At 44.9% G+C, this 22,500-nt stretch overlaps 1 protein-coding gene across 1 annotated transcript in view; it reads right to left on the reverse strand.

Annotated features, from left to right (window-relative positions):
- Positions 1-22,500, reverse strand: part of LOC311315562 (copine-9-like) — a gene marked incomplete at both ends in the record, with an annotated part of 95,251 nt that overhangs the window by 61,841 nt on the left and 10,910 nt on the right. Inside the window, 4 exons of the mRNA XM_084446231.1 lie at positions 4,073-4,149; positions 6,017-6,056; positions 7,167-7,270; positions 12,983-13,029. Of these exons, the coding sequence (XP_084302357.1) occupies positions 4,073-4,149; positions 6,017-6,056; positions 7,167-7,270; positions 12,983-13,029 (268 nt within the window). The remainder of the gene's footprint in view (positions 1-4,072; positions 4,150-6,016; positions 6,057-7,166; positions 7,271-12,982; positions 13,030-22,500) is intronic.

Here is a 22,500-nt window from a genome sequence, read left to right on the forward strand (position 1 = left end):
GAGCTCTCCACACCCCAACCTACATCTCAGAGCTCTCCACACCCCAACCTACATCTCAGAGCTCTCCACACCCCAACCTACATCTCAGAGCTCTCCACACCCCAACCTACATCTCAGAGCTCTCCAGACCCCAACCTACATCTCAGAGCTCTCCATGGACACACCCCAACCTACATCTCAGAGCTCTCCATGGACACACCCCAACCTACATCTCAGAGCTCTCCAGACCCCAACCTACATCTCAGAGCTCTCCATGGACACACCCCAACCTACATCTCAGAGCAATACATAGTATGCCACATGCAATATGGCAAAAATACCAGGATGTCCTACTAGATCCGGTCGCATTTTGCAGTTCCTGTCGTATTTTGCTATTCTGACCCACAATCCTGTGCGCAGGCGAAGTTACGTCACATGTGGGAGTCGCGCCGGAAGCGTTTTGATGGATCCCAGCTGTGGACGAATGTCGCTTCATGGACAAAGACGGATGTGGTCAAACCTCAAGGTGCAATGTAATGACAAGGTAGTATGTAAGTGGTAAATGGTCTGCACTTATATAGCGCTTTTCCACCTTAGCGGCACTCAAAGCGCTTTACAATGGCCTCTCATTCACCCATTCACACACACTCACACACCAATGGCAGTAGCTGCCATGCAAGGTGCTAACCTGCTCATTGGGAGCAATTTGGGGTTAGGTGTCTTGCTCAAGGACACTTCGACATGTGGACAGTCAGAGCTGGGATTCGAACCACTGACCCTTCAATCATTGAATGACCCACTCTACCAACTGAGCTACAGCCGTTCTATGTATGTATGTTCCAATTGGATGCATACTGCATGCAAAGTACATACTTTCTAGGGGCAGCTGTAGTACGTACTAGTAGTAAAAAGTAGAAGTATGAGCAGTCCAAGGCTTCCCTCTGTTAGAGGTTGGTGTGAGAAGGGACATGTGACTGTCATTCACTGGATGGACAAAGTGACACTGGGCCATAATATTTCCATCAATCATATAACTTCTTATAAAATGAATTAAGATGTTATCTTACCCTATGTGACCTTCAATTAAGAGGTTTTTTTTCTCACAAGGTGAATTCCATTAAGTGAAACATAGAAACATTAATTATAGTTATTTGTGATGGCTTTGGGTAATTGCCTCTTGCCCGGAATGTAATTTGTAATCAGAATAATAGAGCAATCTTTTTATACCCTCCTCAATTTCCGTCTGTGTGCGCACGCGTTTGTGTGTGTGTGTGTGTGTGTGCATGTGCATGTGTGTGACATTCCTTACTAAGGCTTTAAAGTACCAACTGCTCAAAATGCTATAACACAGCTTGAGTACAATGCAAATTGCTTGGTTTATAATTGAATTGTGTTTATGTTTGGAAGCAGAGTCTGTTATGTCCACAGACTAGTTGTGCAGATGGCTTGCATGGGTCAGGGGCAGAAGCTAAGGCATTGGCAAGGTTCTGCTCAATGTCTGTGGTGATTGGCTGTCGCCATGTTTGGAGAAGGCGCTGCTTCATCATCTCAATCAATATTGATTACAAACTATCGGGCTATGTCCTGCAGGAGACTGGGAGAGGAGTTCATCAGAGTCTATCAGGAGAGAGGGTGTGGATATTGGCTTTTGGGTTTTACTCATCATAATAAAAACATAATATTTCAACAGCCAGCCTGAAACACACCCAGTCACTCGGGGAGCAGGAAGCAGACTTCCATATTCATCCATTCACAACATTTTTCATCCATTCACCACAATCTTCATCCATTCACCTTCCTATACACCCATCAATCACAGTATTCATTCCCACTATTCTCACTATTCACTCATCGGGGTGTACGACAGGAAGGACTAGAGGACGAGGGACAGGAAGGACTAGAGGAAGAGGGACAGGAAGGACTAGAGGAAGAGGGACAGGAAGGACTAGAGGAAGAGGGACAGGAAGGACTAGAGGAAGAGGGACAGGAAGGACTAGAGGACGAGGGACAGGAAGGACTAGAGGACGAGGGACAGGAAGGACTAGAGGAAGAGGGACAGGAAGGACTAGAGACAGAGGGACAGGAAGGACTAGAGGACGAGGGACAGGAAGGACTAGAGACAGAGGGACAGGAAGGACTAGAGGACGAGGGACAGGAAGGACTAGAGGACGAGGGACAGGAAGGACTAGAGGAAGAGGGACAGGAAGGACTAGAGGAAGAGGGACAGGAAGGACTAGAGACAGAGGGACAGGAAGGACTAGAGACAGAGGGACAGGAAGGACTAGAGACAGAGGGACAGGAAGGACTAGAGACAGAGGGACAGGAAGGACTAGAGGACGAGGGACAGGAAGGACTAGAGGACGAGGGACAGGAAGGACTAGAGACAGAGGGACAGGAAGGACTAGAGACAGAGGGACAGGAAGGACTAGAGGAAGAGGGACAGGAAGGACTAGAGGACGAGGGACAGGAAGGACTAGAGACAGAGGGACAGGAAGGACTAGAGACAGAGGGACAGGAAGGACTAGAGACAGAGGGACAGGAAGGACTAGAGACAGAGGGACAGGAAGGACTAGAGACAGAGGGACAGGAAGGACTAGAGGAAGAGGGACAGGAAGGACTAGAGGAAGAGAGACAGGAAGGACTAGAGGAAGAGGGACATGAAGGACTAGAGGAAGAGGGACAGGAAGGACGAGGAAGAGGGACAGGAAGGACGAGGAAGAGGGACAGGAAGGACTAGAGACAGAGGGACAGGAAGGACTAGAGGAAGAGGGACAGGAAGGACTAGAGGAAGAGGGACAGGAAGGACTAGAGACAGAGGGACAGGAAGGACTAGAGACAGAGGGACAGGAAGGACTAGAGGAAGAGGGACAGGAAGGACTAGAGACAGAGGGACAGGAAGGACTAGAGGAAGAGGGACAGGAAGGACTAGAGGACGAGGGACAGGAAGGACCAGAGGAAGAGGGACAGGAAGGACTAGAGACAGAGGGACAGGAAGGACTAGAGGACGAGGGACAGGAAGGACTAGAGACATAGGGACAGGAAGGACTAAAGGACGAGGGACAGGAAGGACTAGAGGACGAGGGACAGGAAGGACTAGAGGAAGAGGGACAGGAAGGACTAGAGGAAGAGGGACAGGAAGGACTAGAGGAAGAGGGACAGGAAGGACTAGAGACAGAGGGACAGGAAGGACTAGAGGAAGAGGGACAGGAAGGACTAGAGACAGAGGGACAGGAAGGACTAGAGACAGAGGGACAGGAAGGACTAGAGACAGAGGGACAGGAAGGACTAGAGACAGAGGGACAGGAAGGACTACAGGAAGAGGGACAGGAAGGACTAGAGGAAGAGGGACAGGAAGGACTAGAGACAGAGGGACAGGAAGGACTAGAGGAAGAGGGACAGGAAGGACTAGAGGAAGAGGGACAGGAAGGACTAGAGGAAGAGGGACAGGAAGGACTAGAGACAGAGGGACAGGAAGGACTAGAGACAGAGGGACAGGAAGGACTAGAGACAGAGGGACAGGAAGGACTAGAGACAGAGGGACAGGAAGGACTAGAGGAAGAGGGACAGGAAGGACTAGAGGAAGAGGGACAGGAAGGACTAGAGACAGAGGGACAGGAAGGACTAGAGGAAGAGAGACAGGAAGGACTAGAGACAGAGGGACAGGAAGGACTAGAGGAAGAGGGACAGAAAGGACTAGAGACAGAGGGACAGGAAGGACTAGAGGAAGAGAGACAGGAAGGACTAGAGGAAGAGGGACAGGAAGGACTAGAGGAAGTAGAGTACGGAGTGATGGACTGGATGACTGTGGAGGACGATGACTGGAAGACTGGACGACTCTGTATGGGACTCTGTGGATGACTATAGGACTGTGGATGACTATTACTGTGGATGACTATAGGACCGTGGATGACTGCATTACTGTGGATGACTGTAGGACTGAGGATGACTATTACTGTGGATGACTGTAGGACTGTGGATGACTGTAGGACGGAGGAAGACTGTAGGACGGAGGAAGACTGTAGGACGGATGAAGACTGTAGGACGGATGAAGACTGTAGGACGGATGAAGACTGTAGGACGGATGAAGACTTACGAGAGCGTCCTCTCCAGCCGTCCCCCCGTGGAGCCGATGATCTCCCCCAGGGTGCAGAACGTCTGGCCCAGGAAGTGCTGTGGGGACAGACAGGAAGTAGTCATCAGGGCTGGAGGCAGTCATTAGGGGAGAGACAGGAAGTAGTTAAAGACCAGTGTAGGTACAGTACATCCAAAACATGGTGACGGGTGCAAGGTATGGAAACAGCGGCAGCGTTTGAGGTGGACTGCATCAGGGAAGAATTTCTACAGCTCACTTATCTGGCCCCCGGGTGATACTGTTTTTTTGCTTCCCTCTGGAATATGTAGAGAGTGGGTCGTATGCCCACCTCCCTTGTTCTCTGTAAAGCGCATTGTGTTGCCTCTGGGTATGAAATGCGCTATACAAATAAAGCTTTGATTGATTGATTGAAGGAGAGGGAGGAGTATGGTTCCAGTGTGAAGGTATTCTCTGGATTGTGTTTAAAAGACAGGAAGCAGTCAGTCAGGCAGCCACGTGGTAAATGGGAGGAGAAGACACCATTGGACAGTTGTGTACAATATTCAGATGTGCAATTATTAAATCATTTCCTAAAATGTTTAAATAATAAAATGTTATTTCATGATTTCCCTGCAGATGTGTTACAGTAATCACTAAGGCAAATGAATGCAAACATCACAGTACTATCACTGAGTTATGGAGAATTCTGTTGATTACAGCTGATTAGCAAATCAGAGACAAACAGACAAACAAACAGGTACTTCGTTTGGCAACTGAACTCCCAATCTGCTGGGGGCGACGCTGGCCCACGGCACGGAAACAGATGGACACGTTGAAAAGCACAGACATGGCATGAGTCCATTAAAACACTGGCAAGAGGACAAGGATGGAGCTGTGTGTGTGTGTGTGTGTGTGTGTGTGTGTGTGTGTGTGTGTGTGTGTGTGTGTGTATTCACACTCTGATACGCTCGCCACTGTTTTATGCAACAGCAGGCTCGTGTTTGAAGTCCCTAGTGAAACGGTCTTTTACCTGGTGACAATGAGGTGAGACAGAATGACACAATGGCAGCTTGGTTTAGAGATGTTGTTGTTTGTCCTCGATGACAACGAAACAAAACAAACAATGACAGAGACGTACACTGGCCTGTTGACGACAGACAAGAACAGTAAACAAACGTCATCAATCACACTTAGCGCCATGAACGTCCACAGAAAATACATACACACGACGTTTCCAGGAAATAACCCAGGTCATTCTTAGCGTGAACCTCTGTGAGTGAGTGAGAGTTTAGAAATACATCGAGTGACGTTGTGAAATACGAACATGATGACACCATGAATCACACAACAGTTGTCTCACAGGGTGTCTTGTAGGGATGTTAATAGTTAATCGACTATCGATTAATTGCCGATAAGAATTTACTAGAGTAAGATTTGGTTACTCGATTAATTGCTTGTTAATGAAACAGAACTTTTTTGGGGGAAATGAACATTATCAACGGGAGTTGTGTGAAATGTAATCATGATTTAGGGTCTGACTGCACATGAGGGCGCCACGCTATGTAGTGAAGGCTAATTGGGATGCTGGGAAATTTCAACGACACAGCGGAAGACGACACAAAGATGAAGCGAGCAAAGCGCAGTCCGGCGTGGGACGTTCTTATCAATTAATCGACTATCGTTTGTTAAGGTTCACAGTTATCGATTAATGAAATTCCTTGAAATGTGCAACCCTAGTGTCTTGTAGAACACAGGAAGTAACAAGTGAAGTACTAAAGACGCCAACTCACCTTCTGCTCCACCATGTTGGTTCAGAGGAAAGGAAAGAGAAGACGTTCAGAGGTCACAGGTCAACTCCACTAACGACGTGTCAAAGGTCAGCTCCATTAAAGACCGGGTCAAAGGTCGACTCCAGTGACGACCGGGTTCGAGTTAAGGACATTGTATGCATGGTGATACACTTACATGCTTTGAGATGTTAGAACTTCTGGAATCAACGCTGTATCTGTAGGAGGGGCAGGTTGGGGGTGGGGGTGTAGGAGGGGCAGGTTGGGGGTGTAGGAGGGGCAGGTTGGGGGTGTAGGAGGGGCAGGTTGGGGGTGGGGGTGTAGGAGGGGCAGGTTGGGGGTGTAGGAGGGGCAGGTTGGGGGTGGGGGTGTAGGAGGGGCAGGTTGGGGGTGTAGGAGGGGCAGGTTGTGGGTGGGGGTGTAGGAGGGGCAGGTTGGGGGTGTAGGAGGGGCAGGTTGGGGGTGGGGGGTAAAGAAAGTAAGCAGAGAACAGATCACCTCCGGCTAGCCTTACACACAGACACTTCTCACCTTTTTACATTACTGTTATAAATGGTTCTTCCAGCACTGTGTGTGTGTGTGTGTGTGTGTGCGTGTGTGTGTGTGTGTGTGTGTGTGTGTGTGTGTGTGTGTGCGTGTGTGTGTGTGTGTGTACATATTCCTGCTGAACAGAGCTCACTCCCAGCCTGCCCCCCTCCCAGAGAGGAGACTAGCTGATTAGCGGTCCTGAGTGTGGATGAGAAGCAGGCTGGATGGACAGAATTGACAAGTAGATTGAGTGACACTAATTCAATCAACAAGATAGATGACAAGCCATGCGCTCTCCGTTCCAGAATCTCTTCTCTGATTGGCCTTCAGCCAATTCCTCTGCTCTGTGATTGGTCAAACCCACAGCTCATTTTCTGATCTGGTGATGGGTATTATTTGGAACGATGTTGGTGTTTTTTTTCTCTAAGATTAGATTCCAGAAGATTCTTACAGGGTATAACAACGTTTTTTGCATCAAAACATTGACACAAATATCTTGACATTCATTGATTCGTACCTTGCATGAATACCATTAAATGCAGAACCACGATAATGATGCAGTTACTGCGTTACAATGTGTGAAAGCCTCTTCCTTTTCAGGATATTGAAAAGAACATTCACAAAATACAAAATCACAAAATAACATTAAATACCATTTAATGAGTTGTTCTGAATAGCCTCATTGACCCCAGGGTTGTGAAACATTCTGATGTTCTAAGGGTCAAAGTACTAGAGTTGTGAGGCTTTGAGAGACAGCGCTGATTGGCCGGTGTGAGCAGCGAATGGTAGGGGTCACGTACACGTCAAACCTCAGGTTCTGCTTCTCCTCAAACAGGAAGTCCAGGACGAACTTCCTGACAAAGTCTGGGCTCAGCGTGTTGTCAATCACCTCCGTGCGCCCAAACTACAGGATTAGATCAGACAGCAGAGAAGGTTATTCACAAAACAACTGTGTGTGTGTGTGTGTGTGTGTGTGTGTGTGTGTGTGTGTGTGTGTGTGTGTGTGTGTGTGTGTGTGTGTGCACGTACATGCATATGCAGTGAGGGAAATAATTAGTTGATCCCCTGCTGCTTTTGTATATTTGCCCACTGACAAAGAAATGATCAGTCTATAATTGTAATGGTTGGTTTATATTAACATTGAGAGACAGAATAACAACAAAAATATCCAGTTAAAAACACATTTAAAAAAAAAAGGTATACATTGATTTGCATTTGATGGAGTGAAATAAGTATTTGATCCCCTATCAACCAGCAAGATGTCTGGCTCCCACAGACTGGTTATGTCCATGAGGCACACAAATGAGTCCTCTCCCTTTAAGAGAGTACTCCTAATCTCAGCTCGTTACCTGTATAAAAGACACCTGTCCACAGAAGCAATCAATCAATCAAACTCTCCACCGTGGCCGAGACCAAAGAGCCGTCCAAGGACGTCAGGGACACGATCGTAGACCTGGACTGGACTACAAGACCATCGCCAAGCAGCTTGGTGAGAACGTGACAACAGTTGGTGCGATTATTCACGAATGGTTATGGTAAAAGTTTGTATGTAGGGATTTTCCTGGCTCAGAATGAGGCAGTGGTGGTTCTGTAAGTGGGGGTTTGAGGTTCCTCCCCCAGGAAATTCTGCCCATCAAAAGCTTCATTTCCTGCATTCTGGGGAATCTGGGGAAGCTTTATTAGCTTGTCTGCCCAACGATATTAACCAACCCCTGTGTTTCTGCGACCCTCCCAAGTCAAGATATGGCTGTTTAGGCGTCCAGTCATGGTAGGAAAACTTCAGCGAACAGTGCTGCTGCATCAGAGTGTGTAACTAACAAATCGTCTTTGGGAAAAAGACATAACAGTTATGTGCACCCGCACAAATGCTCCCAATTATATTTCGAGGTTGCACAGATTAAAAATCTACAACATAAATCACTGGAGAACGAAAAACATTGTACCTACTACGCAAAATGTGTAGAGGTTGGCAGGTCTTAGTGGGGGTTTTTCTTGAGAGCTGGAGGTGACAGTAAATTTGATGGAGGCGGCCACCTCATAATTCTCTATGCAGGAAAAACCCTGGTTTGTAATATATGATCTGATCAGGATCTTAAGGATGACGCCCACCAATCCTAATGGTCTAATAAAAATCTACTTTGAGAACTTTATTAGAAGTCCTGTACAGTATATGCTTTATAATTCAGATGCAATTTGCCATTAATTACAGTGTTTCAGTGATTAGGCTTATAGTAAGTTTGAGAATGTGCTGGAGGTGAGCTGAGCCAGGGTGGAGCTGAGGGATCTCATCTGTCCATGGTGCTGGAGGTGAGCTGAGCCAGGGTGGAGCTGAGGGATCTCATCTGTCCATGGTGCTGGAGGTGAGCTGAGCCAGGGTGGAGCTGAGGGATCTCATCTGTCCATGGTGCTGGAGGTGAGCTGAGCCAGGGTGGAGCTGAGGGATCTCATCTGTCCATGGTGCTGGAGGTGAGCTGAGTCAGGGTGGAGCTGAGGGATCTCATCTGTCCATGGTGCTGGAGGTGAGCTGAGCCAGGGTGGAGCTGAGGGATCTCATCTGTCCATGGTGCTGGAGGTGAGCTGAGTCAGGGTGGAGCTGAGGGATCTCATCTGTCCATGGTGCTGGAGGTGAGCTGAGCCAGGGTGGAGCTGAGGGATCTCATCTGTCCATGGTGCTGGAGGTGAGCTGAGTCAGGGTGGAGCTGAGGGATCTGTCCATGGTGCTGGAGGTGATCTGAGCCAGGGTGCAGCTGAGGGATCTGTCCATGGTGCTGGAGGTGAGCTGAGCCAGGGTGGAGCTGAGGGATCTGTCCATGGTGCTGGAGGTGAGCTGAGCCAGGGTGGAGCTGAGGGATCTCATCTGTCCATGGTGCTGGAGGTGAGCTGAGTCAGGGTGGAGCTGAGGGATCTGTCCAAACTTTTGGTCAAACTTGGCAGCCCTGCAGCCAAGACAACAAAGGAGTGGCTGAAGAAGAAGCACATTAAGGTCCTGGAGTGACCTAGCCAGTCTCCGGACCCAAATCCCAGAGAACATCTGTGGAGGGAGCTGAAGCTTCGAGTTGCCAAACGTCAGACTCAAAACCTTAATGACTTGGAGAGAATCTGCAAAGAGGAGGGGGACAAAATCCATCCTGAGATGTGTTCAAACCTGGTGACCAACTACAAGACACGTCTGACCTCTGTGATTGCAAACAAGGGTTTTGCCAGCAAGTACTAAATTATGTTTTGCGTAGGGGTCAAATACGGTACTTATTTCACTCATTAAAATGCAAATCAATTCATAACTTTTTGGTGATGCGTTTTTCTGGGCTATTTTCTTTGTTATTCTGTCTCTCACTGTTAAACCTACCATTAAAATTATAGACTGCTCATTTCTTTGTCAGTGGGCAAACTTACAAAATCAGCAAATAATGATTTCCCTCATTGTATATACAATATGTGTCTTTGTTGTGTACGCCGTGTGTGTGTGTGTGTGTGTTTAAAGTATATTGTGTGTGTGTGTGTGTGTGTGTGTGTGTGTGTGATTCTGTCCTTGTGTCTGTCAGTCTGGTCTCCAGTAGCAATCAAAGGGCCCTCACACACACACTATCACACTCACACACACACATGCACACACTGACACAGCTGATTAATGAGCTATTGATCCACACACACACATCTGCCCCCCCCCCCCACACACACACACACAAACAGCTTCAATACCCCTAGTTCATGTCCCTTAGTGCCCTACACACATTATCGCCTTTAGTACCTGTCAATCCATTACCGTCCCCAACACACACACACACACACACACACACCTAGCTGCTGCTATCAGCCACATGAATGTCCCATGAAACACTTCCCTGTAGTCTATTTATGGGTTGGCGTTCTTGCCGAGCCCTGACTAGTTAATAGTAGTGGGGTGTTGTGGGTAGTGGGGTGTTGTGGGTAGGTAATGGTAGTGGGGTGTTGTGGGTAGGTAATGGTAGTGGGGTGTTGTGGGTAGTGGGGTGTTGTGGGTAGGTAATGGTAGTGGGGTGTTGTGGGTAGTGGGGTGTTGTGGGTAGGTAATGGTAGTGGGGTGTTGTGGGTAGTGGGGTGTTGTGGGTAGGTAATGGTAGTGGGGTGTTGTGGGTAGTGTCATAGAATTTTACAACTAGTCTCAAGACTATTCAGATAGCTTTCTGTTCTTAAAAACCTATTGATCCAGTCCCCTGCCTTTTGCTATTGTAAACACCTTAAACCTTTGTTCCCTCTCTCTTTTGTAATTCCAAACACCTCCTGAACCTCTGTCTTCCTCACTTCTCTTTTAAGACAGAGAGCCCTGTTGTTGTATCCTCACCAGGACAAGAAGGCCTCACACTTCAACCTTTCCGTCCTGGCTCAGGCCTTTCTTCCTTTGTCTATATTCAAAGTGTACCGCGCTTTTCTTTGCATCCCTCGACCACTGTTTGATATCCGTCACCTTACTATGACGTACTGTATATAGATGAGTCAGCCAACCAAATGTCTGCTAGCGTCACATCCTTGTATTGAGCACATATAAGGCGGTACCAGACGAGCTTTGGCTCACTTCTTTTCTGATGAACCACTCTGTGATTTATCTTGAGATCCTTTTGCAATCGTATTGTTTTCTTAATAAATCTGACTGAACCTTTTTGTGCGAACCTGGGAAAATCCTTTATTTTTGACTTAAGATCAAAACTTCTACAACAGTAGGTAATGGTAGTGGGGTGTTTAGAGCTGGCTAGGCTACCGATGTTTTACAGCTACGTTAGCAACGAGTGTCGTGTTTTTGCAGACTGCAGATTAACTAGCCAAGTTAAGATAGCTAGCTAATGTTAGCTAGTGCTAACGTTCGCTGTCTCTGCGGTTTTGCCAAAAACCGACCATCCTCGTCATCAGTACAGCCGTTTACAGCCTGCGCTCTAGCTCAAAAAGTTAAACTTTTTTCAACTGCCAAAAAGGCCTAGATCTCACGGCGCTTGGAACACAGCTCTCGTCTCTATAGCGCCCGAGAGCGCGTTACCCATCGTAAACAATGAGAAAACAGCTCTAAAAGACAGCTCCCCGGTGGACACGCCCCCTAATGAAGGCTCAATGAAGCTGCCCTTCCTCTTAATGGATGAAGAACGATGGAGAGTGGAGAGTATGGAGGAAAGAGATGGGGTTCAGGCATGTTACAACTGTTATGTTTGTTATTTCCAGTGTTCCTAACTAGTAATAAACAGGCTGGGTTTCTGAGCTGGCTTTTAATCACAAGTTGCTCATCCCTTACTTCCAGGCACTCCGGACCTCATGTCAGGTCCCGGTCCGGGTACAACAACATAGGGCGGAACCAATATTATGTACTATAATAACAACACAACAACGTTGACATTTCTTCTGATGAGGAAGCCATGACTCCTTCCTCGCTTAAAGTGGTATTTCTGTTTGAATCACTGCTGCCTTTGATGTGATAAACAAGAAGAGAGGGGGAGAGAGAGAAAGAAAGAGAGAGAGAAAGAAAGAGAGAGGGAAAGGTTGAGAGAGAGAAAGAAAGAGAGAGGGAAAGAGAAAAATAGAGGGCTGACAAAGGGAGAGATGTAGACAGAGAGAGAGCAGAGAAAGAGAGAGACAGATGAGAGAGAGAGAGACAGATGAGAGAGAGAGAGAGAGACAGATGAGAGAGAGAGAGAGAGAGACAGATGAGAGAGAGAGAGAGACAGATGAGAGAGAGAGAGAGAGAGAGACAGATGAGAGAGAGAGAGAGAGAGAGAGAGAGAGACAGATGAGAGAGAGAGAGAGACAGATGAGAGAGAGAGAGAGAGAGACAGATGAGAGAGAGGGAGAGAGAGAGAGAGAGACAGATGAGAGAGAGAGAGAGAGAGAGAGAGACAGATGAGAGAGAGAGAGAGAGAGAGACAGATGAGAGAGAGAGAGAGAGAGAGAGAGAGAGACAGATGAGAGAGAGAGAGAGACAGATGAGAGAGAGAGAGAGAGAGACAGATGAGAGAGAGAGAGAGAGACAGATGAGAGAAAGAGAGAGACAGATGAGAGAGAGAGAGAGAGAGAGAGAGAGAGACAGATGAGAGAGAGAGAGAGAGAGACAGATGAGAGAGAGAGAGAGAGAGAGAGAGAGAGAGAGAGAGAGAGAGAGAGAGAAGAGCTACACTCAAGGCTTTAGATTGTAAGTCATTACCTAGCAAACAGAGCACACACAGTGTAGTTTGCTTTGGGCTGATTGGAAAATCAAACCCCCTTGTTTTTGATTGATCTTGCCGAGGTCACGAGCAGGTCGAGCAGAACGAGCAGGTGTGAGCCGAGCCGACGAGGAGACGTCTCAGAGGACGAAGCGCTTCCTGGGTTTGAGATTCAGTCGGCACACACACTGCCCCTCTGTGGTGCGCCACGCACAACATAGTTTAGGATAGGAATCCATCTCTTAGGTGACATGATGAATGAGACGGACAATCAGAAAATGTGTGCGTGTGTGTGTGTGTGTGTGTGACCGTGACCGTGCATGAGAGATTTGGGGATAGAGGCGGAGAGATAGAGGGAGAGATAGAGAGAGATAGAGGGAGGGAGAGAGAGAGAGAGGGAGAGAGAGACAAACTCCTGTCCGGTCGTTAGTGAAGACAGTGTGCGTCGCACTCACCTCTCTCCACTCCTTGGTTCCGATGGCCTGAACATACAGCACTACCACTGTGGATGGAGAGAGAGAGAGAGAGAGAGAGAGAGAGAGGGAGAGAGGGAGAGGGAGAGAGAGAGAGAGAGAGAGAGAGGGAGAGAGAGAGAGAGAGGGAGAGAGAGAGGGAGAGAGAGGGAGAGAGAGAGAGAGGAATGCGATTAGAACAACCTCTAATGACCAATTAAGGCCACTGAGCGGAGGTGCAAGGCAGAAAGGGAGGTGGGGGAGAGAGACGGGGGTCAGGGGGTCGGAGGTCAGGGAGACGGGGGTCAGGGAGACGGGGGTCAGGGGGTCGGAGGTCAGGGAGACGGGGGTCAGAGGTTGGAGGTCAGGGAGACGGGGGTCAGGGGTTGGAGGTCAGGGAGACGGGGGTCAGGGGTTGGAGGTCAGGGAGACGGGGGTCAGGGGTTGGAGGTCAGGGAGACGGGTCAGGAAGACGGGAGTCAGGGAGACGGGAGTCAGGGAGACGGGGGTCAGGGGTCGGGGTCAGAGAGACGGGGGTCAGGGGTCGGAGGTCAGAGAGACGGGGGTCAGGGGTCGGAGGTCAGAGAGACAGTAAAGCTGTAGAACAAAACTGAACAGGTGTGCGTGCGGCTGAATAGGACCTTCAAGTCCAGACGAGGTTTAACCTACTGCATGGACTGTAAGAAGGTCGATCGGTCGGTAGGTAGGTACATAGATAGATAGGTAGCTAGCTAGGTGGGTAGGTAGGTAGGTAGGTAGGTAGGTAGGTAGGTAGGTAGGAGGGTAGGTAGGTAGGAGGGTAGGTAGGTAGGAGGGTGGGTAGGTAGGAGGGTAGGTAGGTAGGTAGGTAGGTAGGTAGGTAGGTAGGTAGGTAGGTAGGTAGCGACTAACAATAATTGCATTTAACGTAGGAAGAGCCAATGTACTACTATTTGCCAGAACTCACAAATGCATCTTCTCTCTAAAACAAGTGACTAAGAGCAGAATCTAGTGCTGAAGGCAAAGTGCAAGAATAGCAATCTAAATACAATAGGTGCTTAAAGGAGTAGTAAAAGGAAAATGCATGTTTAGCCCTGTTTTAAGGTTACTTATGATCTGGTTCAGATCAAAACGTTGACAAAACTAGCACTTTTGAGAAAGTCTGATAATTGCTCTACCACCGTTTTGGTCATACAATGGATGTGGGTGGGCACCGTGAAAAATCATTCAAAAAACATGTTAAACTAAATTCAGATTAAACTGAATGAAGTTTCCCTGACAATGCCAGTCGTGATAGTGACACAATATTCTGAGGCAACGCTCATGGAACTCAGTAGCTGGAGTCAGAGCTGTCGCTCCCACCAGGAGGTGGCGCTGTGGAGCTACAGGTAGGGGGCGGCTCCCACCAGGAGGTGGCGCTGTGGAGCTACGGGTAGGGGGCGGCTCCCACCAGGAGGTGGCGCTGTGGAGCTACGGGTAGGGGGCGGCTCCCACCAGGAGGTGGCGCTGTGGAGCTACGGGTAGGGGGCGGCTCCCACCAGGAGGTGGCGCTGTGGAGCTACAGGTAGGGGGCGGCTCCCACCAGGAGGTGGCGCTGTGGAGCTACAGGTAGGGGGCGGCTCCCACCAGGAGGTGGCGCTGTGGAGCTACGGGTAGGGGGCGGCTCCCACCAGGAGGTGGCGCTGTGGAGCTACAGGTAGGGGGCGGCTCCCACCAGGAGGTGGCGCTGTGGAGCTACAGGTAGGGGGCGGCTCCCACCAGGAGGTGGCGCTGTGGAGCTACAGGTAGGGGGTGGCTCCCACCAGGAGGTGGCGCTGTGGAGCTACAGGTAGGGGGCGGCTCCCACCAGGAGGTGGCGCTGTGGAGCTACGGGTAGAGGGCGGCTCCCACCAGGAGGTGGCGCTGTGGAGCTACGGGTAGGGGGCGGCTGGGTTTGAGTGTGTTAGAAGAGGACAGGGGTGTAGTTATGGGGTACATGCTGATAAAAAACAAACAGCCAAAGGTACAGCAGCGGACTGAATTCACAGCTTTCTGACTGGCTGGGCTACTGGATTCACTCTGCACAGACATGGACAGTGTGGAGCTGGGGGGACAGGGACAGGGACAGGGTCGGGGTCGGGGACAGGGTTGGGGACAGGGTCTGGGACAGAGACAGAGACAGAGACAGAGACAGGGTTAGGGACAGGGACAACCTAGCTGATAAACAGGGAGGGGGGGAACAGGAAGGACATGGGGGTGGTACTGCTTAGCAGACAGAGGGGGATAAATCCAGAAATCCATCCCCAGCACAGGCAGGCGTGGTGGGTTAAGGGTTGATCTGACAGTGGCCGTCAGAAATCCCCCAGGTCCAAATATGCCCTGCTAGTCAGGTGAGGGGGGGTCCGGTACCGCTCCAAATCTGCCCCTGCTAGTCAGGTGAGGGGGGGTCGGTACCACTGATCCGGGCTAATCTACGGGTCACCACCGGAGTCAGTCAGCTCAAAACCCTGGAGTCCCTGCATGGAGCTGTTATGATCAGGGTATAACCCCCCACCAGGGGGCGCTGTGTGGAGTGGGGGGATTCACCTGCTTTAGGAGGCCCTACAGTACATGGCCAAATGGCATAAATACACCCCTACTCCAGGGGGCGCTAGCTGCACGGTTCCAAAAGTGAATCCAGGGGACAGCATGGTGATACTGTACAGCTGATACTGTGCACCAGGCCCACATGGCTAAGGGATAACAACGCAGTTCAAGATTATATCTATCAAAATAGAACTAAAATAGGTTACCTTCTATGTTACGGATGGTGGAAAGGGTGAAGAGCCAGTGCACTATCTCATATGAGCCAGGGTGTGTGAGGCCTGGTCCATGACCGGACATCTGGAACATTCCACTGATAGGTCTGGAATGGTCTGGAATGTTCTGGAATGTTCCCAGTGTTCCAACAATGTTGTGCCTTGCTGAGGGTGAGCCAGTATGAGGCCATGATGAGAGCACATTCATATGCACTCTTATATACACTCATATACACTCATATACACTCATATATACTCATATACACTCATATACACTCATATATACTCATATACACTCATATATACTCATATACACTCATATACACTCATATACACTCATATACACTCATATATACTCATATACACTCATATATACTCATATACACTCATATACACTCATATACGTACACTCATATACACTCATATACACTCATATATACTCATATACACTCATATACACTCATATACGTACACTCATATACACTCATATATACTCATATACACTCATATACACTCATATACACTCATATATACTCATATATACTCATATACACTCATATACACTCATATACACTCATAAACGTACACTCATATACACTCATATACATTCATATACACTCATATACACTCATATATACTCATATACACTCATATATACTCATATACACTCATATACATTCATATACGTACACTCATATACATTCATATACGTACACTCATAAACACTCATATATACTCATATACATATACTCGTATATACTCATATACCCTCATATGCACTCATATACACTCATATACACTCATATATACTCATATACACTCATATACACTCATATACACTCATAAACACTCATATACTCATATACACTCATATACACTCATAAACACTCATATACTCATATACACTCATATACATATACTCATATATATACTCATATACACTCATATACACTCATATACGTATACTCATATATACTCATATATGTATACTCATATATACTCATATACACTCATATACACTCATATACACTCATATACACTCATATACGTATACTCATATACACTCATATATACTCATATATGTATACTCATATATACTCATATACACTCATATACACGCATATATGTATACTCATATATACTCATATACACTCATATACGTATACTCATATATACTCATATATACTCATATACACTCATATATGTATACTCATATACACTCATATACACTCATATATACTCATATACACTCATATACACTCATATACGTACACTCATATACACTCATGTATACTCATAAACATATACTCATATATACTCATATACACTCATATACGTATACTCATATATACTCATATATACTCAATATAAACTCATATATACTCATATACACTCATATACGTATACTCATATATACTCATATATACTCATATACACTCATATACACTCATATATACTCATATATACTCATATACACTCATATACGTATACTCATATACACTCATATACACTCATATATACTCATATACACTCATATATACTCATATACACTCATATACACTCATATATACTCATATACACTCATATATACTCATATACACTCATATACACTCATATACGTATACTCATATATACTCATATATACTCAATATAAACTCATATATACTCATATACGTATACTCATATATACTCAAATATACTCATATACACTCATATACGTATACTCATATATACTCATATATACTCATATATACTCAATATAAACTCATATATACTCATATACGTATACTCATATATACTCATATACACTCATATACACTCATATACGTATACTCATATATACTCATATACACTCATATATACTCATATATACTCATATACACTCATATACTCATATATACTCATATACACTCATATACTCATATACACTCATATACACTCATATACATATACTCATATATACTCATATATACTCATATATACTCATATACACTCATATACATATACTCATATACACTCATAAACATATACTCATATATACTCATATACACTCATATACGTATACTCATATATACTCATATATACTCATATATACTCATATACACTCATATACGTATACTCATATATACTCATATACACTCATATACTCATATACACTCATATACACTCATATACGTATACTCATATATACTCAATATAAACTCATATATACTCATATACGTATACTCATATATACTCATATACACTCATATACACTCATATACACTCATATACGTATACTCATATATACTCATATATACTCATATATACTCATATATACTCAATATAAACTCATATATACTCATATACGTATACTCATATATACTCATATACACTCATACACTCATATACGTATACTCATATATACTCATATACACTCATATACGTATACTCATATATACTCATATATACTCATATATATTCATATACACTCATATACACTCATATATACTCATACACAATCATATACACTCATAAACATATACTCATATATACTCATATACACTCATATATACTCAATATAAACTCATATATACTCATATACACTCATATACGTATACTCATATATACTCATATACACTCATATACACTCATATACATTCATATACGTATACTCAATATAAACTCATATATACTCATATACACTCATATACGTATACTCAATATAAACTCATATATACTCATATACACTCATATACGTATACTCATATATACTCATATACAGTCATATACACTCATATATACTCATATACACTCATATACACTCATAAACATATACTCATATACACTCATATATACTCATATACACTCATATACACTCATAAACATATACTCATATATACTCATATATACTCAATATAAACTCATATATACTCATATACACTCATATACACTCATATACTCATATACACTCATATACACTCATATATACTCATATATACTCATATACACTCATATACGTACACTCATATACACTCATGTATACTCATATACACTCATATACGTACACTCATATACACTCATGTATACTCATAAACATATACTCATATATACTCATATATACTCATATACGTATACTCATATACACTCATATACACTCATATACACACTCACATTCATATACACTCATATATACTCATATATACTCATATACGTATACTCATATACACTCATATACATTCATATACACTCATATACATTCATATACAGCACATTCATATACATTCATATATACTCATATGCAGTACTTTCATATACACTCATATACAGTACATTCATATACATTCATAAACACATATACATTCATTCATATACATTCATTCATATACATTCATATACATTCATATACATATACACTCATACACTTTCATCTTTATTCGTATACAGTACATATTCATATAAATGCATATAAATTCATTCCCACACTCTGGCAGGTAGAGACAACCAAGTAATTATCATACGTATAAATGCCTCTCTACACACCCTCCCTGCGCGGGACGACCCTTGACCTCCTGACCCTGTGTAGGCGGACCCTTGACCTCCTGACCCTGTGTAGGCGGACCCTTGACCTCCTGACCCTGTGTAGGTGGACCCTTGACCTCCTGACCCTGTGTAGGCGGATCCTTGACCTCCTGACCCTGTGTAGGCGGACCCTTGACCTCCTGACCCTGTGTAGGCGGATCCTTGACCTCCTGACCCTGTGTAGGCGGACCCTTGACCTCCTGACCCTGTGTAGGCGGATCCTTGACCTCCTGACCCTGTGTAGGCGGATCCTTGACTTGGTGGTGAGAGCAGGCAGCCACCTCAATCAATCAATCAATCAATCAAAGCTTTATTTATACAGCGCATTTCATACCCAGAGGCAACACAATGCGCACCTGTCACCTTCCCTCACCCTCAACAAATTTAGATTACTTGTTTAATTTAGATTTATTTTATTTTGTTAGTTGAACTGGCGGAAAACATTTCACTTCACTGTATATTGAACTAGTATGATGAACTAGTATATTGAACTAGTATGATGAACTAGTATATTGAACTAGTATGATGAACTAGTATATTGAACTAGTATGATGAACTAGTATATTGAACTAGTATATTGAACTAGTATGATGGTGCATGAATGAACTGTATATTGAACTAGTATATTGAACTAGTATATTGAACTAGTATGATGGTGACTGTATATTGAACTAGTATATTGAACTAGTATATTGAACTAGTATGATGAACTAGTATATTGAACTAGTATATTGAACTAGTATATTGAACTAGTATATTGAACTAGTATGATGAACTAGTATATTGAACTAGTATATTGAACTAGTATATTGAACTAGTATATTGAACTAGTATGATGGTGACTGTATATTGAACTAGTATATTGAACTAGTATATTGAACTAGTATATTGAACTAGTATGATGAACTAGTATGATGGTGCATGAATGAACTGTATATTGAACTAGTATATTGAACTAGTATATTGAACTAGTATATTGAACTAGTATATTGAACTAGTATGATGGTGCATGAATGAACTGTATATTGAACTAGTATATTGAACTAGTATATTGAACTAGTATGATGAACTAGTATATTGAACTAGTATATTGAACTAGTATATTGAACTAGTATGATGAACTAGTATGATGAACTAGTATGATGAACTAGTATGATGAACTAGTATATTGAACTAGTATATTGAACTAGTATATTGAACTAGTATATTGAACTAGTATATTGAACTAGTATGATGGTGCATGAATGAACTGTATATTGAACTAGTATATTGAACTAGTATATTGAACTAGTATGATGAACTAGTATATTGAACTAGTATATTGAACTAGTATGATGAACTAGTATGATGAACTAGTATGATGAACTAGTATGATGAACTAGTATGATGAACTAGTATGATGAACTAGTATGATGAATTAGTATGATGGTGCATGAATGAACTGAATTTATCCTTTCATGAAGAGCCTTCATCCCACATTCTGTTCCAAGGATGCAAGACTAACACAGCTGAATGAAAGGGAGGGAGGGAGAGAGAGAGAGAGAAAGAGAGAGAGAGAGAAAGAGAGAGAGAGAGAGAGAAAGAGAGAGAGAGAGAAAGAGAGAGAGAGAGAGAGAGCGAGAGAGAGAGAGAGAGAAAGAGAGCGAGAGAGAGAGAGAGAAAGAGAGAGAGAGAGAGAAAGAGAGCGAGAGAGAGAGAGAAAGAGAGCGAGAGAAAGAGAGAGAGAAAGAGAGAGAGCGAGAGAGAGAGAGAGAAACAGAGTGAACGGAAATTGGAAGCTATTATTATAAGCTGCATAAGAAAGATCCACCCACGCCATTATCTCAAATGACCTTTTTGAAGGAACACCTTGAGCGCAGAGTAAGATTTAATAAACATGTTTCATTAGGATCTGGGCGAGGCGAGGCCGAGAGGAGAATACAACCAAACGAATGGAATAAAAGGTTTGCCTTCGAAAACACATATTGTTAATATTAATAGACCCACTCTGGAATTACTTTTAATTGCGTTGGGCTTTGGGACCCAGAAGGGGGACAGTCCCCAGGGGCAGATAATCCTGATGCTTTTCTCTAGGGACCGGGACTCCGGAGAAACTCCACCCACAACGGTGACCTCAGCGATCCTCACAATCCATGTTTTGCTCTTGATGAATTATAAATGATTATTCTTCTGCCGCACAAATCTAACTTCACACCATCTGTCTCTGGTCTCGCTGGGCCGAGCGCTGCGTGGAGAGGCGTAGAAAACGGCCGAGGTTCACCGTGATATCATGACCCAAACACCCCTGCACAGCACGGGGAACCGGCAGCGACCACACCAAGGGATACGCGGCCCTGAGCGATGCAGACAGCACTGATCATATTAAAGAGATATTCCATGCATTCCTGGTCATAACGCTTCATCGGAGAACCCAGGATCTGGAGAGGGTACTTGTCACTCCCGTTCCCCAGGGGGAACATTGGCTCTTTTAAGGGGGATACGACGCAACACCGAGCGGATCTCAGGTCAATCAAGAGAATTTGCAGGGACAGCTTGTGTTTTTTCCCGTCACATCGCCAAGGGTAGTCTGGGCTTGACTGAGGTCAGGCATGCCCGGAATACAACCACACTCAACATGGAGGACAGACAATGGGAAGAATGAGTGTCTTCCTTGGTGTAGAGCGACCGTAGAAGCAGTTAGCGGGGTCGGTGTGGATCCCAGTACCTCTGGTTGCGTTTGTTCAGGCAGAACTTGGGAATTAGTGTTCATTAAACACATCAAAATGGGTTCAGAACCAATAACCCTTTGTGGTTTATAGAGCTAAAAGGAAGCATTTGGAAACGTAATAGTGATCACACTGACGGACGCAACAGACACAGAACGTGCACACACACAAAGTATGCTATACAAACGCGCGCACGCACACACACACACACACACACACACACTCGATCATAGTGGAGAACTGTGATGGCAAGTTTCCCATTTATTATTTCACCAACTAAAAGAAAATATCTAGGATCATCACACACACACACACACACACACACACACACACACAGTGCATTGCACAGATAAACACAAAACACATACTGCACGCACACAAAAACGATCAATCACACACAAACACCAAACCAGCACCCAAGCGTAAAGAGAAATGATTGGATGTAAAGACGGGCAAGGCGCTTAGTGATCTGATCATGGTGGAGGAGGCGCAGACAATG

The sequence above is a fragment of the Borostomias antarcticus genome (genome assembly GCF_949987555.1).
Source record: "Borostomias antarcticus genome assembly, chromosome: 11".
Taxonomy (NCBI): domain Eukaryota; kingdom Metazoa; phylum Chordata; class Actinopteri; order Stomiiformes; family Stomiidae; genus Borostomias; species Borostomias antarcticus.